At 35.8% G+C, this 14,212-nt stretch overlaps 1 protein-coding gene across 3 annotated transcripts in view; it reads right to left on the bottom strand.

Moving 5' to 3' along the window:
• Window positions 1-294: 294 nt before the first annotated feature.
• The window catches only part of klhl5 (kelch-like family member 5), a 94,654-nt gene continuing 80,736 nt past the window's right edge, over window positions 295-14,212 (bottom strand). For all 3 annotated transcript variants that reach the window (XM_067441863.1, XM_067441862.1, XM_067441861.1), the window contains 2 exons: window positions 5,178-5,349; window positions 295-4,584 (listed from right to left, as the gene is read on the bottom strand). In XM_067441863.1, coding sequence (XP_067297964.1) covers window positions 4,528-4,584; window positions 5,178-5,349 — 229 coding nt within the window. In that variant the 3' untranslated portion in view covers window positions 295-4,527. The remainder of the gene's footprint in view (window positions 4,585-5,177; window positions 5,350-14,212) is intronic.

Raw genomic sequence — 14,212 nt, 5'->3', positions numbered from 1 at the left:
AAATACAAAGACTTCACTGAGGGGAATGAGGGATGAATATAATGATCTTTAGCTTTGGCATTGGGCCATCTTTGACTCCTTTCTTTTTCTGGTCAGACTGGTGATGTATGAAGCCATGAGCCCTGGAGCAGCATTGGGCAGATGTTTGTCAGACCCAATGGTGAACCTGCCCATCTCTCCCTGTCGGGCCTAATTGAGTTTTTCTGCATTTGAATCACAGTCAAAACTAATGGCCCATTGAGCATTTGTCCCAGCAGACCTGCTGCACACCAAAACACAAACACAAGCCAAAAAGACATTCTTTTACAGTTTAATAACCAAAAATATCCATAAATCAAACAATACACTTAAGTGTGAAATGTACATGAAAAACAATTGCGTAGACAGCAATTAATATTACAATAAAAAAAATGTGTGCCTCACATCATTATACGGGTAACAAGCTCTGCACAAGTGAGAGATGCATCCATGATCATGACTACAACACACACATAACAATATGCAACAATATGCATAACATTAAGTGGGATTTCCCCATGAGGTCAGTCACTCTCTTCACTGATACAGCTCCAAGTATTTAAGATGCAAAAGATGACAAATACAAAAAATAAATAAAACTAGTTTATTCAGTGAGAATGTTGCACAATCAGATGTAATGCAGCCTCATGAATATATAAATATTTTAATACTACGCATTTGTGTTTAGCCAGAGGTAATTACGATAAAATCAAAAGAAATTCTCTCACAACGGATTGAAACTGCATCTTTTTTTCTTTTCTTTTTTACAAACGTTTTACATTTAACATTGTATATTAATGCGTCAATAAGTATGTGCTCTATTGTACACTGTACATGTTCACATGTGATTGTTGTTTTTCTTCTTATGACATATGTTCCCAATATACATGATATCCAATGCAAATTATTCTGTGTACATCTTTAAAAAAAAAAAAAAACCTACTAAAATTCGCAAAGGCCTTGCTTTGGCTGAATATGATTATGCTACAAGATAATGCTTTAATATATGATGACCTGTCATTAACAGAACACATATAAAAGGACCATGACACCTTTGAAATGTGCAATAAAATACAAACACCTCTGACCAATATGATTTTCAAAGATGTAACCTGGATATTACCCGTTCGTCCCAACAAATCAAATCAATACAACCCTTCCTTTGGAAGTCTTTCATGTACTCTTATCTCATATCGCATAAAATCTCATAGCTGCGCAAGTATGACAAAATAATGTACATATATAACTACAAGTTAATAACAACATGATGTAGAAAAAGACATTACAGCAACAATAGTTTAAAATCGACTGAATGGACAGAATCTAATGTGGATATCTCGTTTTAATCGTTGTGATCTCTACTGTTCCCTTATTTCATTCTGTTTCTCTTCATATGCTAATATGAACACTTCTCTGTCTTCATTTAATACACTGAGATGGATCCTGGGGTTTAGAAAACTAGATCAAAATACCAAAACAGTTTTCTCTCACTTCTCAAGATGCACTTTGTACTCAGTATGTGGTTTAAGAGAGCCACTAACACACACACACACACGAACACATGCGCACGCGCATGCACACACACATGACTAAAAAGGAGAGAAAAACAATGGAAAAAATGACCAGGCAGGAACATACACCCTGGAAACCAGACATACTTTAGTTGTGCAAAACACAAGGGTGCACTGAAGCGATCAAAAGAGTTGGTTTAAAACTCTGCTTTTATATTTGATTATGATTCTGCATCTAACAACACACACACACACACACACACACACACACACACACACACACACACACACACACACACACACACACCCAAGCATTTGATCTCGTCATCAAAGAAATGCTCTGGGTATAGCGCAAAAAATATTTTCTTAAATCAATATTTTTGTTTTACACCATTCTTTAAACAAGATACATTTACTTGGGAAGCAAAACAAGGAACAAGTCCAATTTATTTTCCTAAACCCATTGGCAAATTGTTTATCATTGTTTAATGCATTGCATAAACCATGCTAAATTAGGCTACATTTATGCTTAAAAACCTGCCATTGGCGTAAGAACCATGCCATTTTTTTCCAGATGCGTTCTCTGAAAACAAGCCTTCCCTTTCTTATACGATGTTGATTTTTAAATAAAGTTATTTATGTAAGAATGTTCAGAAAAACAATTTAGAAAAATGATTTTGCAGTGCACATAGTTACAATGTGCAATGTGGGAGGATAGTTACAAAAATCATCCCTTTAGTCAAATTTTATCAGACTGCACTTTAAAAGGTCTCTCAAAACTGAATATTCATGTTTCATCCTCGTTAACATGATATTTCCCAGGTGTTTGTGGTTTATTGAAAGGCGGAATTTGGGATGTAAATCAAAACCATGGTCTTTTTGCCTTTGTTCTGCTCCCCAGCTGAATTTATTTCCATTAAATGGACACTGACCCAGAATCCAGCTGTTATTGTGAGGATGAATCACTGTGCAAAAATAGAAATACCATAAATAAAACATTGTGTAAGCCATGAGGAAAAAGCCCACAGTAACCATTATATACAATGATCTTTTTTAATCTTTTGCTAAAGCTTTCCTTTACTCAGCAGGGGAACTGCTACAGAAATCTCAGTTTGTGTGGTTCACTTCCTCCGCTGAGTACTGGGATGCGTTTCTAAATTCAAAAAATAGAAAGAATGATTCAGAGTTCTGAATATGCATTAGATCTTGTTATGATGTTCTTTCTTTGAGCTTGAAGCGAGTTGGGGAATAAGGGCACAGTATAATGAAGGATTGTGTTACTCCCTTGTAGGTATAATTACCATATTCACATGCAATATTGCTGATATGCTCTAACTGTGTTTGGGCAGGTAAATTAAATATAAATCAAAAACATACGCGCTTACAATGGGCTGATAATGTCAAAGTGATTTCCACTCTCAGCATGCGGCCTGATTTCCATCTCTTGTCTTCATTCCCAGTTTTGTTCATTCTATCCATAGCTTCCTCTATCTTATCTTTTGTACTCATGCTCTCCATTGTATTTGCCTATCAAATATAGACACGTTTGCTAGATTTAATGTGATTTTGGTTGCAGAAGACGCTCTATGATCAGTACCGTTTGATCGAATCTCAAAATCGTATTTTCTGCTAGAGGACTTTGGTTCTGACCTTGCCGTTCTATAAAAAAATCTGCATGCTTCGTGAATACAGCTAAATCTAATCAAGAACTGCTGTCACCCTTGATTTCACTCTTAAAACATGATAGTGCTTGATTTTAAAATGGATGGAAAACACACACACACACACACACACACACACACACACAGACAGTGCAATCCTTGTCTGGTTCTCTCTCCTGCACTCTTTTTCCCCAGAGACACTTTACTGCACTCCGGCTATTCTTAGACGACAGACCGTTTCTACAGAGAAAAATTGGCTGGGAACATTACAGTTATGTTTTAATTGACTCTTAATAATTCTTTATCATTTCCACTCTGTTTCTTCTCTGTGATGTATTAAATATTGTAGATAAAAATCGGCTGATGTAAATAAGCCACTAAAGTAACATTATCTCGATGTAATAATTTGTTGCAAATTACCGTTCAAAAGTTTGGGATCTGTAAGATTTGGTAAATATTTTTTAAAAAGTGTTGTATTCTCACCAAGACTGCATTAATTTTGATAAAAAAAAATACATTAATAACAGTAATATTGTAAATATCATTAGAATTTAAAATAAACGTTTTCCATTGACTATAGTATAATATAGTATAATATGATTAATATAAAATAATATAATGTCACATAATCCTTCAAAAATCATATGCTATTTTGCTGCTCAATAAACAAATTCTTCTTCTTCTCCTTTATTCTTCTTATTATTATTATCAATTATGGAAGCAGTTGTGCTGCTGAATATTTTTGTGCAAACCATTTTTTTTAGCATTTATTTGAAACTGACATACATAACAAATATTTTTACTGTCTTTTTTTTTTTCAATTTAATGCATCTTTGCTGAATGAAATAACGGCTTGGTATATATTATATATAGCTACATTTTAAATAAATATATGTAATAAATCTTTTTTTTTTTTTTTTTTTTTGGTGGTGGTGGTGGTGTGGCCAATAAAGTGGCAAGCAAAAATGTGATTTAGCAGAAAAAAAATCTTATTTTGGGGGCCCACATAGTGATAGTGTGGATACAGAGGGATACATAGATAGACAGACGAATGGATGGACTTTAAACTGAATGAACCCTGTTAACCAGAGACCGAAAACGAGGAAGTCTAGCTCTGATGTGCACAGCCTTAAAATAAACTGCTTTTAATAATAAATACATACTAGAAGGCATAAAGGAAGACCAGAGTTGAGCATTCAGCTGTATGTCTGTCAGTGTGATTTTCTCTGCTCTGGTCAGCAGAAGCTCTGATCTTTCTCGATACACTTCAACAAGAGCACTGGAGGGCTTGTACTGCAGGACGGTCACCATGGAGATGATTGACAGCAGGAGGCATTTCAAAGCTTTACAGCAACCACGCAAGCTCCGGCTCGACCTAAACACAACGGCGCCACCTAGAACATAAACACAAATCCCAATTAGAGAGAATTGATCCTGCTTCACAAACACTTTTTTCTCCGGCGCATTTATGGGATTGATGTTCTCAATGATGAGTCGATTTCTCTCTGTCAACACACACACACGCGTTGCTTTCCTGCTCCGTCCTCCGCTCGCATACACTTACATGCAAAACATACATCGTTACCCACACACATCCCCAGCCTTGTTTTTTTACAAACGAAACAATATGAACTCTCAGCATGTGGGCGAAGGAAATGTCGCCTTAAAACATAACGAGAAATGAAGCCCAGGAGAAATCAGGCAGCTTGCTATAGCACGAGGTAATAACAGACGCTGTGATGCAGAGAAGAGCTGTGCTTCTGTCAAAATGATGGAGGCCCTGCATTTACATAATGAACAAACAGTACCATAAACAAACAGCGGCAGGAGGAACGAGGCAGAATCAAACCGCAACAGAAAACAGAGCTGTTACTTGTACATGCGACATGAAGCGAGCGGAAGATGGATGAATAATGTAAATGGGCACATGTTACAAGAAAGTCAGGCAGATGGACAAACACAATCTGCTGATACTCTAAGTGTTTACCTGCGTCCATTCATTGGTTTGGGGATCATAGGCTTCAACGGTGTTTAGGTACACCTGCCCATCATAACCACCGACGGCATATAGACGGTCTCCAAGAAGACACACGCCCACAGCGTCTCTGCTGAGGCTCATGGGAGCTACTGCTGTCCACATGTCCGTCTTCGGGTCATACCTGAAAGAAGTGGTAAAAGATTATTTACAGGGGCAGGGAATTTCACTAGACCTTGCCATGCGTAGTTAACGCATGCAAAAAAAAATTTCAGTTTAATGCGAAAAAACATTTAAAATATTTAACGCAATTAATGCAGCATCAGCTTTTTCTGTCATCCTTTGGCTAGTGTTACATTATATAATCAAGCTCTTATTCATACAAATGCTTTTAAACCATTGAAGAGTGACAAGACAAAAGAGAATACGCTGTCTGTGAATGTCCTGACTACGTGACACACACAACACACAAAAATTTGCTCCCAGTTAATGAGTTCTCTTTCGGGCTTGAATGAACAATAGCACACAGAATTATGTCAAAATCTATGTTTTTGTAGACGATCCTCAAAAGAGCTAGACCAGGGTTGCCAGGTTTTCACAAAAAAACAACAGGGGGTTCCTTGGTAAAATGAGCATTTCCGGGGCTAAATATAACATAATTCACTTCAACCTACATGGAAAAACAGTGTTAAAGTTGCCCAAACCGCGGACTTGGCAACACCGACCCAGACCCACATCAAGATGTTTGGTCTGGAAACTCACCATTGACAGGGCTTAACCCGAGGGGCGGGATAAACGGTTGTCTTTCAAACTCCCTCTGATAGCGCTACAACCAACTAGAACAATGTGAAGCGGAGCTAGTTGATAGATTTAACTTTCGCCGTATCCGGTCACCAAAACTTCGAACACATCTTCCTTTCTTAAGAATGACTTCAGTGCCGTTCTTTGTTCTTTTCTCAGAGGAAAGCTTAACTCCAAGTCTTCCAGAGTCGCAGCTAAAGCCGATTCGAAAGACCGCCGTTCGCCAGTTTCTGTGTTTACCAGTAGCACGCAGAACCTCCACAACTCTGCCGTCATTATGTTAAGCCCGCCCACCGACTCTATACACAATGTGATTGGCCTCACCAGAGTTTGGTTTTTCCAGATCACAATCCAACTGAGAGTTGCTAGACTACCCTGGCTGTAAATAGATTTGCTGCCACTAGGGTGTGTCTAGATTTCTAGGCTACAAAAGAGCAGTCTTAAATTAACTTTAATAGTCGTGAGGAAATGAAATGCGCATGACAGGCCGTCAGATCCATGTTGTGCGGCAGATCTTAAAGGGTTATGAAATTTGAACAGAAATATCTGTGTTAAACATCATGTTAAACAAGACAACGTTACCATCTGTTAGTTTTGAACGTGGGAGAAAAGTAGTTAATTTTAAACCTTTTTGCTCTATTTTCAACTTCCTGGTTTAAATTTGTCTTCGTGTCATCGTCATATGTTGTGACGTTTTCTTGTACCATAATACGCAGATGATTTATTGGTTTCTTATAATTATTCATGACATTGCATGTCTTTATCCGATGAGAAGACGCGTTGCTTAATTCCTGACAGTATGCACTTAATTATTCATGATAGCTGGTCGACAGGCATTTTCATCTGACTGGCGCTTCAAGCAGTGAGATTGCATACAGTAAGTGAAAGATGCATTAATGGATCAAAAACTAGTTTTTTTTTCGGCTTTGTATGAGTGTCTGTGTTGCCTACACTCTCTTCAATAGATCCTGAGTCTTCACACAAACGCGATTCATCCACATTGTGAGTGTAACTACTGTTTACTGCCATTTAACCGACTAAACGGCACATAAAACTCCACAAAATAAGACTCAAAAGTTATCAAAGTTATGCAACAGCGTATTCATGTACTTTTTTATGATGCCGAGAACAAATTGCGATTGGCTGTGCATTTAATTGTGCATTGAATTATAGCCGTCACATGATATATGTATTCGTGTAATGGTGAGCTTACAAATCCATGTGTGTATTGCGTTGCGTGTAACAATGATCATTTGCAGCATGCATTTGTTACTTTGATGCTTTTAATGAGAGACTTGAGTGCGAAATAAAACTAACTCTGCCGCTAAACCACAGCCACTTTTATTGCATTTTTTTTAAACATGTGGCAAGTGAACTGACTGCTGCCGAAACAGGGGGTTTCATGACCCTTTAAAGCCACAGCAGCCTAATAAACCAGTTGCTGTGATGTCTCTCATTAAAGTTAATCAAAGAACAAAGGTGACAGACAAAATTTTAACTTTAATAAGGATTCATCTATATTTAATTTATAATTTATGCATAGAGACTGTAAAGTGTTTGATAACTTTCTGTATATTGATTATATATGAAGGCCAAAGGTAAATATGACATTTATTACATTGGGTTTATGTGAAGATTGTTTTAAGTTCACTTAAATTAAAAGTTATAAATCTTGAAATTGATAAAGCTTTCAATTGTAATGTAATGTTAAATGTCTTATTAATGTTTAAAAAAAATTGATTAGTCTTTAAGTTGTTTCTACATCTGTAGTATCTCTGTAATTATTACAGTATAAAGTATTAAAAACCATTTTTAATCATGATTAATTACAGAATTTTTTTTTTATCAATCAGTAATGTTAAGTTAATCAGTAATGTGATTTCTTTTATTTTGATTGACAGCACTAATTTAAATATAACCAATGAAGAGTAGCTGTGCAGACAACTTCAAACGTAATTGTACAACTAAACCCTGATGGCGTCCCAGTTGTGGCGCCATTTTTACCACACTAAATTATTTTGACCCAATAAAGTTTCAAACGTTTTTACTAGTTTCGAAGAAAAGCTGGTGAAGAAGGCTTGAAACGAAGCATGAGAAATGCGATGTGTGAAGAAAACAACAAAGCCAACTTATTTGTATTGTTTAATTTACGTTTTAGTCTGTATTGTTCTCTAAAAATATGTGAAAATATTATTTAATTGTATTTAGGGTACATACAATGCTAGTTATGAAATAAGAAAAAAAGCAATTTTATTTGAAAAGATTTAAAAATAATAATAATAATTTCTACCAATGTATTTTCCACCACAGAGCTCCATTAAAGAGTTTCTCTAGTGAAAGTCCTCAGCCCAATACAGTGTATAGGGTGGGTTGATAAATATTTGATATTTGTATCATATACTACCATTCAAAAGTTTGTGTTCATTATGTCTTTTTTAGTTTTAGTTTATTATTACTTTTATTTAGTAAGGATGCATTAAATCGATTTCCAGAAAAATATTAAGCACCTTTAGCACCAATTCAGCATATTAGAAACATTTTTGAAGAATAATGTGACACAGTTTCAGTAATGACCGCTAAAAATCAATCACAGGAATGAATTACATTTTAAAATACATTCAAATAAACAGTTTTTTTAATTGTATTAATATTTCACCGTTATTCTGTATTTGATCAATTACATGCAGCCTTGGTGAGCATAAGATACTTTTTTCAAAAATATAAAAACAAATCTGTAATGAGAAAAAAATGTGCAGCTGAACAGACGTGTAAGGTATGCAGGTAGGAGACATGCATCTGTTCCATCTCCTTTCTGTCAAACTTTGACTGACAGAGACTAAGAGCATTCAGGGTGCAGGAAGCATTCAGCAGACAGCTCTTTTAAACAAAGATGCAACAGGGGCAGAGAGACAGACAGATGAGAGAAGATGATGAGCACGAGTCAGTCACACTAAAGACCAAATACATTCTTAGTGAACATAGTGTTTCCGAGACATGAACCAAGAGGAAATCGCACTTATAGGCCACTAACCACCACCCAGAAAAATCATCCTGGTAGACTGACGTTTGCTAAAAGTGCTTAGAGCACAAAGCAACTCATAAAATCAAAATGTTGTGGAGCACGGTGTTCCTTCTCTCAGAAAAGAGTCTTTTTCCACAAGGTCATGCATAAATCACAAGCAGGATTTTATGCTCCTGTTCAAATGGATTCTCTAAATGTTTTAATAAAACCCAAGCTCCGGTGCCATGTGGTGCTCAGACAGTGTGATGAAGGAATAACTGACACTTCCCACATGAGCTTCACTCTTCATAACGTTGCTGCTGTCCAAATCAATAGGCTTGAACACATAACATGCTGGCACACTTCAGAAGTGTAACTTAAAGGGTTAGTTCACCCAAAAATGAACTTTATGTCATTAATGACTCACCCTAATGCCGTTCCACACCCGTAAGACCTCTGTTCATCTTCAGAACACAGTTTAAGATAGGGCTGGGCGATATGGCCAAAATTTCATATCCCGATATAGCTCATTTAATATCCCGATAACGATATACATAACGATATAGCAATTTTTCTGTTAATTCAGTTTATGAATAGTCAAAATTGCAATGTGGAAATGCAGTTTGAAATGATATACAAAACAAATAAAGGTAGTAAGGACTACATTTTTATTTTATTTAGAACCTTTTTTAAAGCAAGACTGTTGGTAAAGTTAACACCTGCCTAGGAATGTTAACCGATGACCGTTTGACCGATGGCTGACCGTATCAACGTTAACCGATCAAAGTTGTCGGTTAAAATAAATAAAAAAGTGATCTCTAAATTAGGATATTATAGACAGTGGACTAAACGCTACTACAGTTGGCCGTCTCATTCCAAAATCTTTTTGTGTGATTGAACATATCCCTCGCACTCAGTTTTTCATAACTCGCCTGTTTGTACTTAATAAACCAATAAAAACATTTGGCACAAGGTCACAGCGTTTGGGTTTGCGCGCTCACAAGGTTTGCAAAAAGTAAACACTCGAGGTTAGAGCCAGGGCAGACGACAGTATGACGCGTGCATTTCGCTTAAGATGGGCTTACATTTGGAAATATATTACATCTTCATTTCAGTGGTAACACATAAGGTGTTGATCGTCTTTCTTTATTATTGTTAGCACTACCTCGAACTAAAGCGGCGTCTCTTCGGAGCTGTCATTTTCTTAAATGAGCCGCGGCAATGTTTCAGATGAGCTTCTAACGCTGGACAAACGCCTTTATTTTCAACGCGATCACCTTGTACCCAAACCATTTCGAAACTAAGGAGCCATTTGTCCTCTGATTACAAACAAGCTCCTCTGCGGCGCATTTGCGGGACTCGTGTTTCGCGCTGTGGGGGATTTTAAAAAAGTGACGTGAGTGGAAGGGAGGCGTTATCGTGGCGTAAGCGAGAGAGACTTATATAACTAAAAAGACATTTTCTATCGTCCAGACAATATATTTTGTCATATCTCCCAGCCCTAGTTTAAGATATTTTATATTCAGTGGTGTAAAGTAACGAATTACAAATACTCTTGTTACTGTAATTGAGTAGTTTTTCTCAGGAATTGTTCTTTTTTAAGTTGTTTAAAAACAGTGTACTTTTACTTTTACTTGAGTACATTTTAAGTGCTGTACCGGTACTTTTACTGCGCTATTTTCCCTAAACCTGCCGTTGCTACATTATATTTATTTATTTTCCTGTCAACGTGATTGGCTAAGACGAATAATCAGTCATGTGTGTCCACGCGTCACGCGCGTGACTTCCGTCAAATTAACCATAGCGACCAGTGTGAGAGTGAGAGGCACGCTTGCTTTGTGAAAGGGGGTAAGTGCTGGCTACTGTATGATGACTGCAATCGTCAAATTGCCTTAAACAATTACTACAAATGGACCTCCCTGGAAACTCTACATTTAGCTTGATTGTTTACCAGGCTTCAAAGTGCATTAGGCATTAACTGATGGTCACTGCTAGATCTTTGTCCCTTACGTCAATTTCGTTTAACATGTAAACACATTAAACCTGCTTTCTGTCAGCTTAACTTACTGAAGTGTACCTTTTAATGTACTGTGTTCTCACATGGCGATTTAAAATTGCAGGCCATGTAAATAGCAAATAACTTTTATGAAACATCAGATTTATATTTAAATCAGGTTTATTTTTTAATTCCAAGCAAAAATAATCAGTGGTGAAAACCATTTACTCGATGTTACTCGATGTTACTCGATTCTGATTTCTATTGTTTTTACAGACAAAACGTCCATTGAAATTAAAGCACGAATGCGTCTTGAAAAGAAAGATTTCGCTTTGCAACCTTTTTTAATTAAAACCTCTACAGAATGGTTTTCATAAATGTTACCAGATTATTGGTTGATTTCTAAAATATTACATGGCTATATTCTTAGTGCTAACAGTCAAAAATAAAACTAAATATTTAAAGAAATATTGAAATATTTTTTGGTGACATCATATTTTTGTTCTTACTGAGAATCATCCATTAAAGTGTAAGCTACATTTTTAATTTGCAGGGTATAAGGTGGGCTAATATTCATAGCATACTCACTACTCACTATTCTTGAGTACTTTTAAAAGAGCTACTTTTTACTCCTACTTTGAGTAGTATTTAGGAGAGGTACTTTTACTCTACTTAAATTACATTTTTTGACAAGAAACAGTACTTCTACTTGAGTACTTGAGTATGCTTTTTCAGTACTCTTTCCACCACTGTTTATATTTAGTTCGAGAGATTCTGTCTCTCCATTGAAAATGTATGCACAGTATACAGTCCCTTTCCAGAAGGACCAGAAATGTAATAAAAACATCATCAAAGTAGTCCATATGTGACATCTGTAGGTTAGTTAGAATCTCTTGAAGCATCGAAAATACATTTTGGTCCCAAAATAACAAAAATTATGACTTTTTTCAGCATTGTCTTCTCTTCTGTGTTCGTTTTCAATCCTCAAACAAAGATTCGAACGGTTATTAATCAGCGTATTGATTCATGATTCGAATCACGTGTCAAACATCCAAACTGCTGAAATCACATGACATTGGCGATCCGAATTCTGAATCGATACGCTGATTCATAACCGTTCTAAATCTTTGTTTAAGAATTAAAAACAAACACGGAAGAAATACTGAATAAATTCATCGTTTTTGTTATTTTTGGACCAAAATGTATTTGTTATGCTGCAAGAGATTCTGAGGGTGAGTCATTAATGACATAAATTTTATTTTTGGGTGAACTAACCTTTTAAGCAACATGATCAATTACTATGAACCAATGAGGTTCCTTCTCCTGTGTCACAGCAGCACATCTGAGCTTCCGTTTACCAGATTTACTCAAGAACCAATGAGGTTGGTTCTCACATGTCAAGCAAGCACGGTTAAGCATCTGTGTTCCATATGATAGTACTCTATGCATCAATTTTGACTGCGTAATTATGACATCCAAACTCGAAAAGCAAGATCCAGGCAGAATAAGATTTGTTCATATTTATGCCAATGGTACATTATATCTCCATATTATTGATTAGAAGGAATGACCTAACGCTTAAAACAGTGGTGAGAATGAAACTGTGCTAAAAAGGGTCTCGCTTCCATTTTGATAGCTCCGCCCCACACATACATAACCCAGGCAACGAGTATGGCAGAATCTGTGTGTTACTAATCCAGGTCGAATATTCAATAAAAAAGTGAATATCCATCACAAAAACACAAAGCGTTCTCATGACAACGCAATAGTACACGAGCACGACAGTCTAGCTAACAACATATTAAAATTATGACCGGATAAGGGTTATATAGATCATGAAAAGAATAAACAAACATATATTAGGAGGAGTAAAGTATCTTACTTGTCGGACACATTTTGTAAGCTGAAGCTTGAAACAGACAGTGAGGAGATTTAGATGCTCCTTACGGTGTTGAAATGAATGGGCCTTTATCATCGCTGAAGTGACCGACAATATAATCGCAAATGGACAAACAAGCGAACATGACACACAAGCATATTCAAGCAAAAGCCAGCATATATTAGTTCTCGGCTAATGTCCGTCGTGTGTCGTTTGTTTTGAATAATGACATGCACGGAGCGTTCTCTTCTCATCGTTATTAGTAGACGCCCCTTACTTGCTGATTGGCTAAAAGTTTGTTATTGGACTCGGCTATATATAACAGATATATAGATATATATATAACTCAGATTTTATTAATCAGAAACAAGAACGTCATATACACCTAGGATGAGTTGAGGGGGAGTAAATCTTTTTCATTCTTGGGTGAACTATCCCTTTAATGCACTCTAAATGATACTCTAAAATAAAAAAAGAGCAGAATACTTTATCAGAGTTTGCACATTCCCTGACTCTCAACTATGAAACTATTTCAAAGGGAAAAAAAATTGCTTCACTAACCTGCACCATCCTAAGTTTGTACAGCATTCATTGAGTCATTTTCTCTTTAGGGACTCATCTAGCTCTTTGATGTAAACACATTTGTTCTGGGATTGCTGTACTGTCTTCTTGATGTTCACCATGGGCTTTGAGCTCAACCATAGCATATGTCTATCTGTAGTGACATATACTGGTATTTGCCACCTACACACGAATGAAAACATTTCTTGTCTTTTTTTGGGACCTAAACTGTCTGCTTAAGTCATACATATTGAGTTAAGTCTACAGCATTTTCTCAACTGGTGGGATGTGAGACAAAAATAAATGTCAAGTTTGTGACTAACCATATAATTGTGCAACTGCCAAAAAAACGTTTTTATGTGTTTTAAATTGGAAAAACATCATGAACTCCATCTCAATTTTTGAACTCCATCCCATGGGGCTGCACAATACACATTTTCTGAGAAAAAATATGATTACAAAATGTGATTTTTAAAAATATATATTTATATGATTATTATTTTAACTATAAAAAATATTTCAATGTAAGATGAAAGCTTGTGATTTATCAATGACTATATTATTATTATAAATATGATTATAACTAAAATAATAACTAAAAATAAAATGATTGTAATATTTCACTGCAAATAAAATTTAAGACATATGATTATATATTAATATTAATATTATCATATATTAAATAAATATTATTTATATACATGTATTATTTTTATTTTACAGTATACCAGTAATATTACAATTTTTATATGCATGGCTTCTAATTTTTTATTTTATTTATATCCAAAACGTCAAAAAGGTTTGGTGGA

The sequence above is a fragment of the Pseudorasbora parva genome, chromosome 4 (genome assembly GCF_024679245.1).
Source record: "Pseudorasbora parva isolate DD20220531a chromosome 4, ASM2467924v1, whole genome shotgun sequence".
In the NCBI taxonomy this organism is placed as follows: Eukaryota; Metazoa; Chordata; class Actinopteri; order Cypriniformes; family Gobionidae; genus Pseudorasbora; species Pseudorasbora parva.
This window is presented reverse-complemented; position numbering and strand designations above follow the sequence as displayed.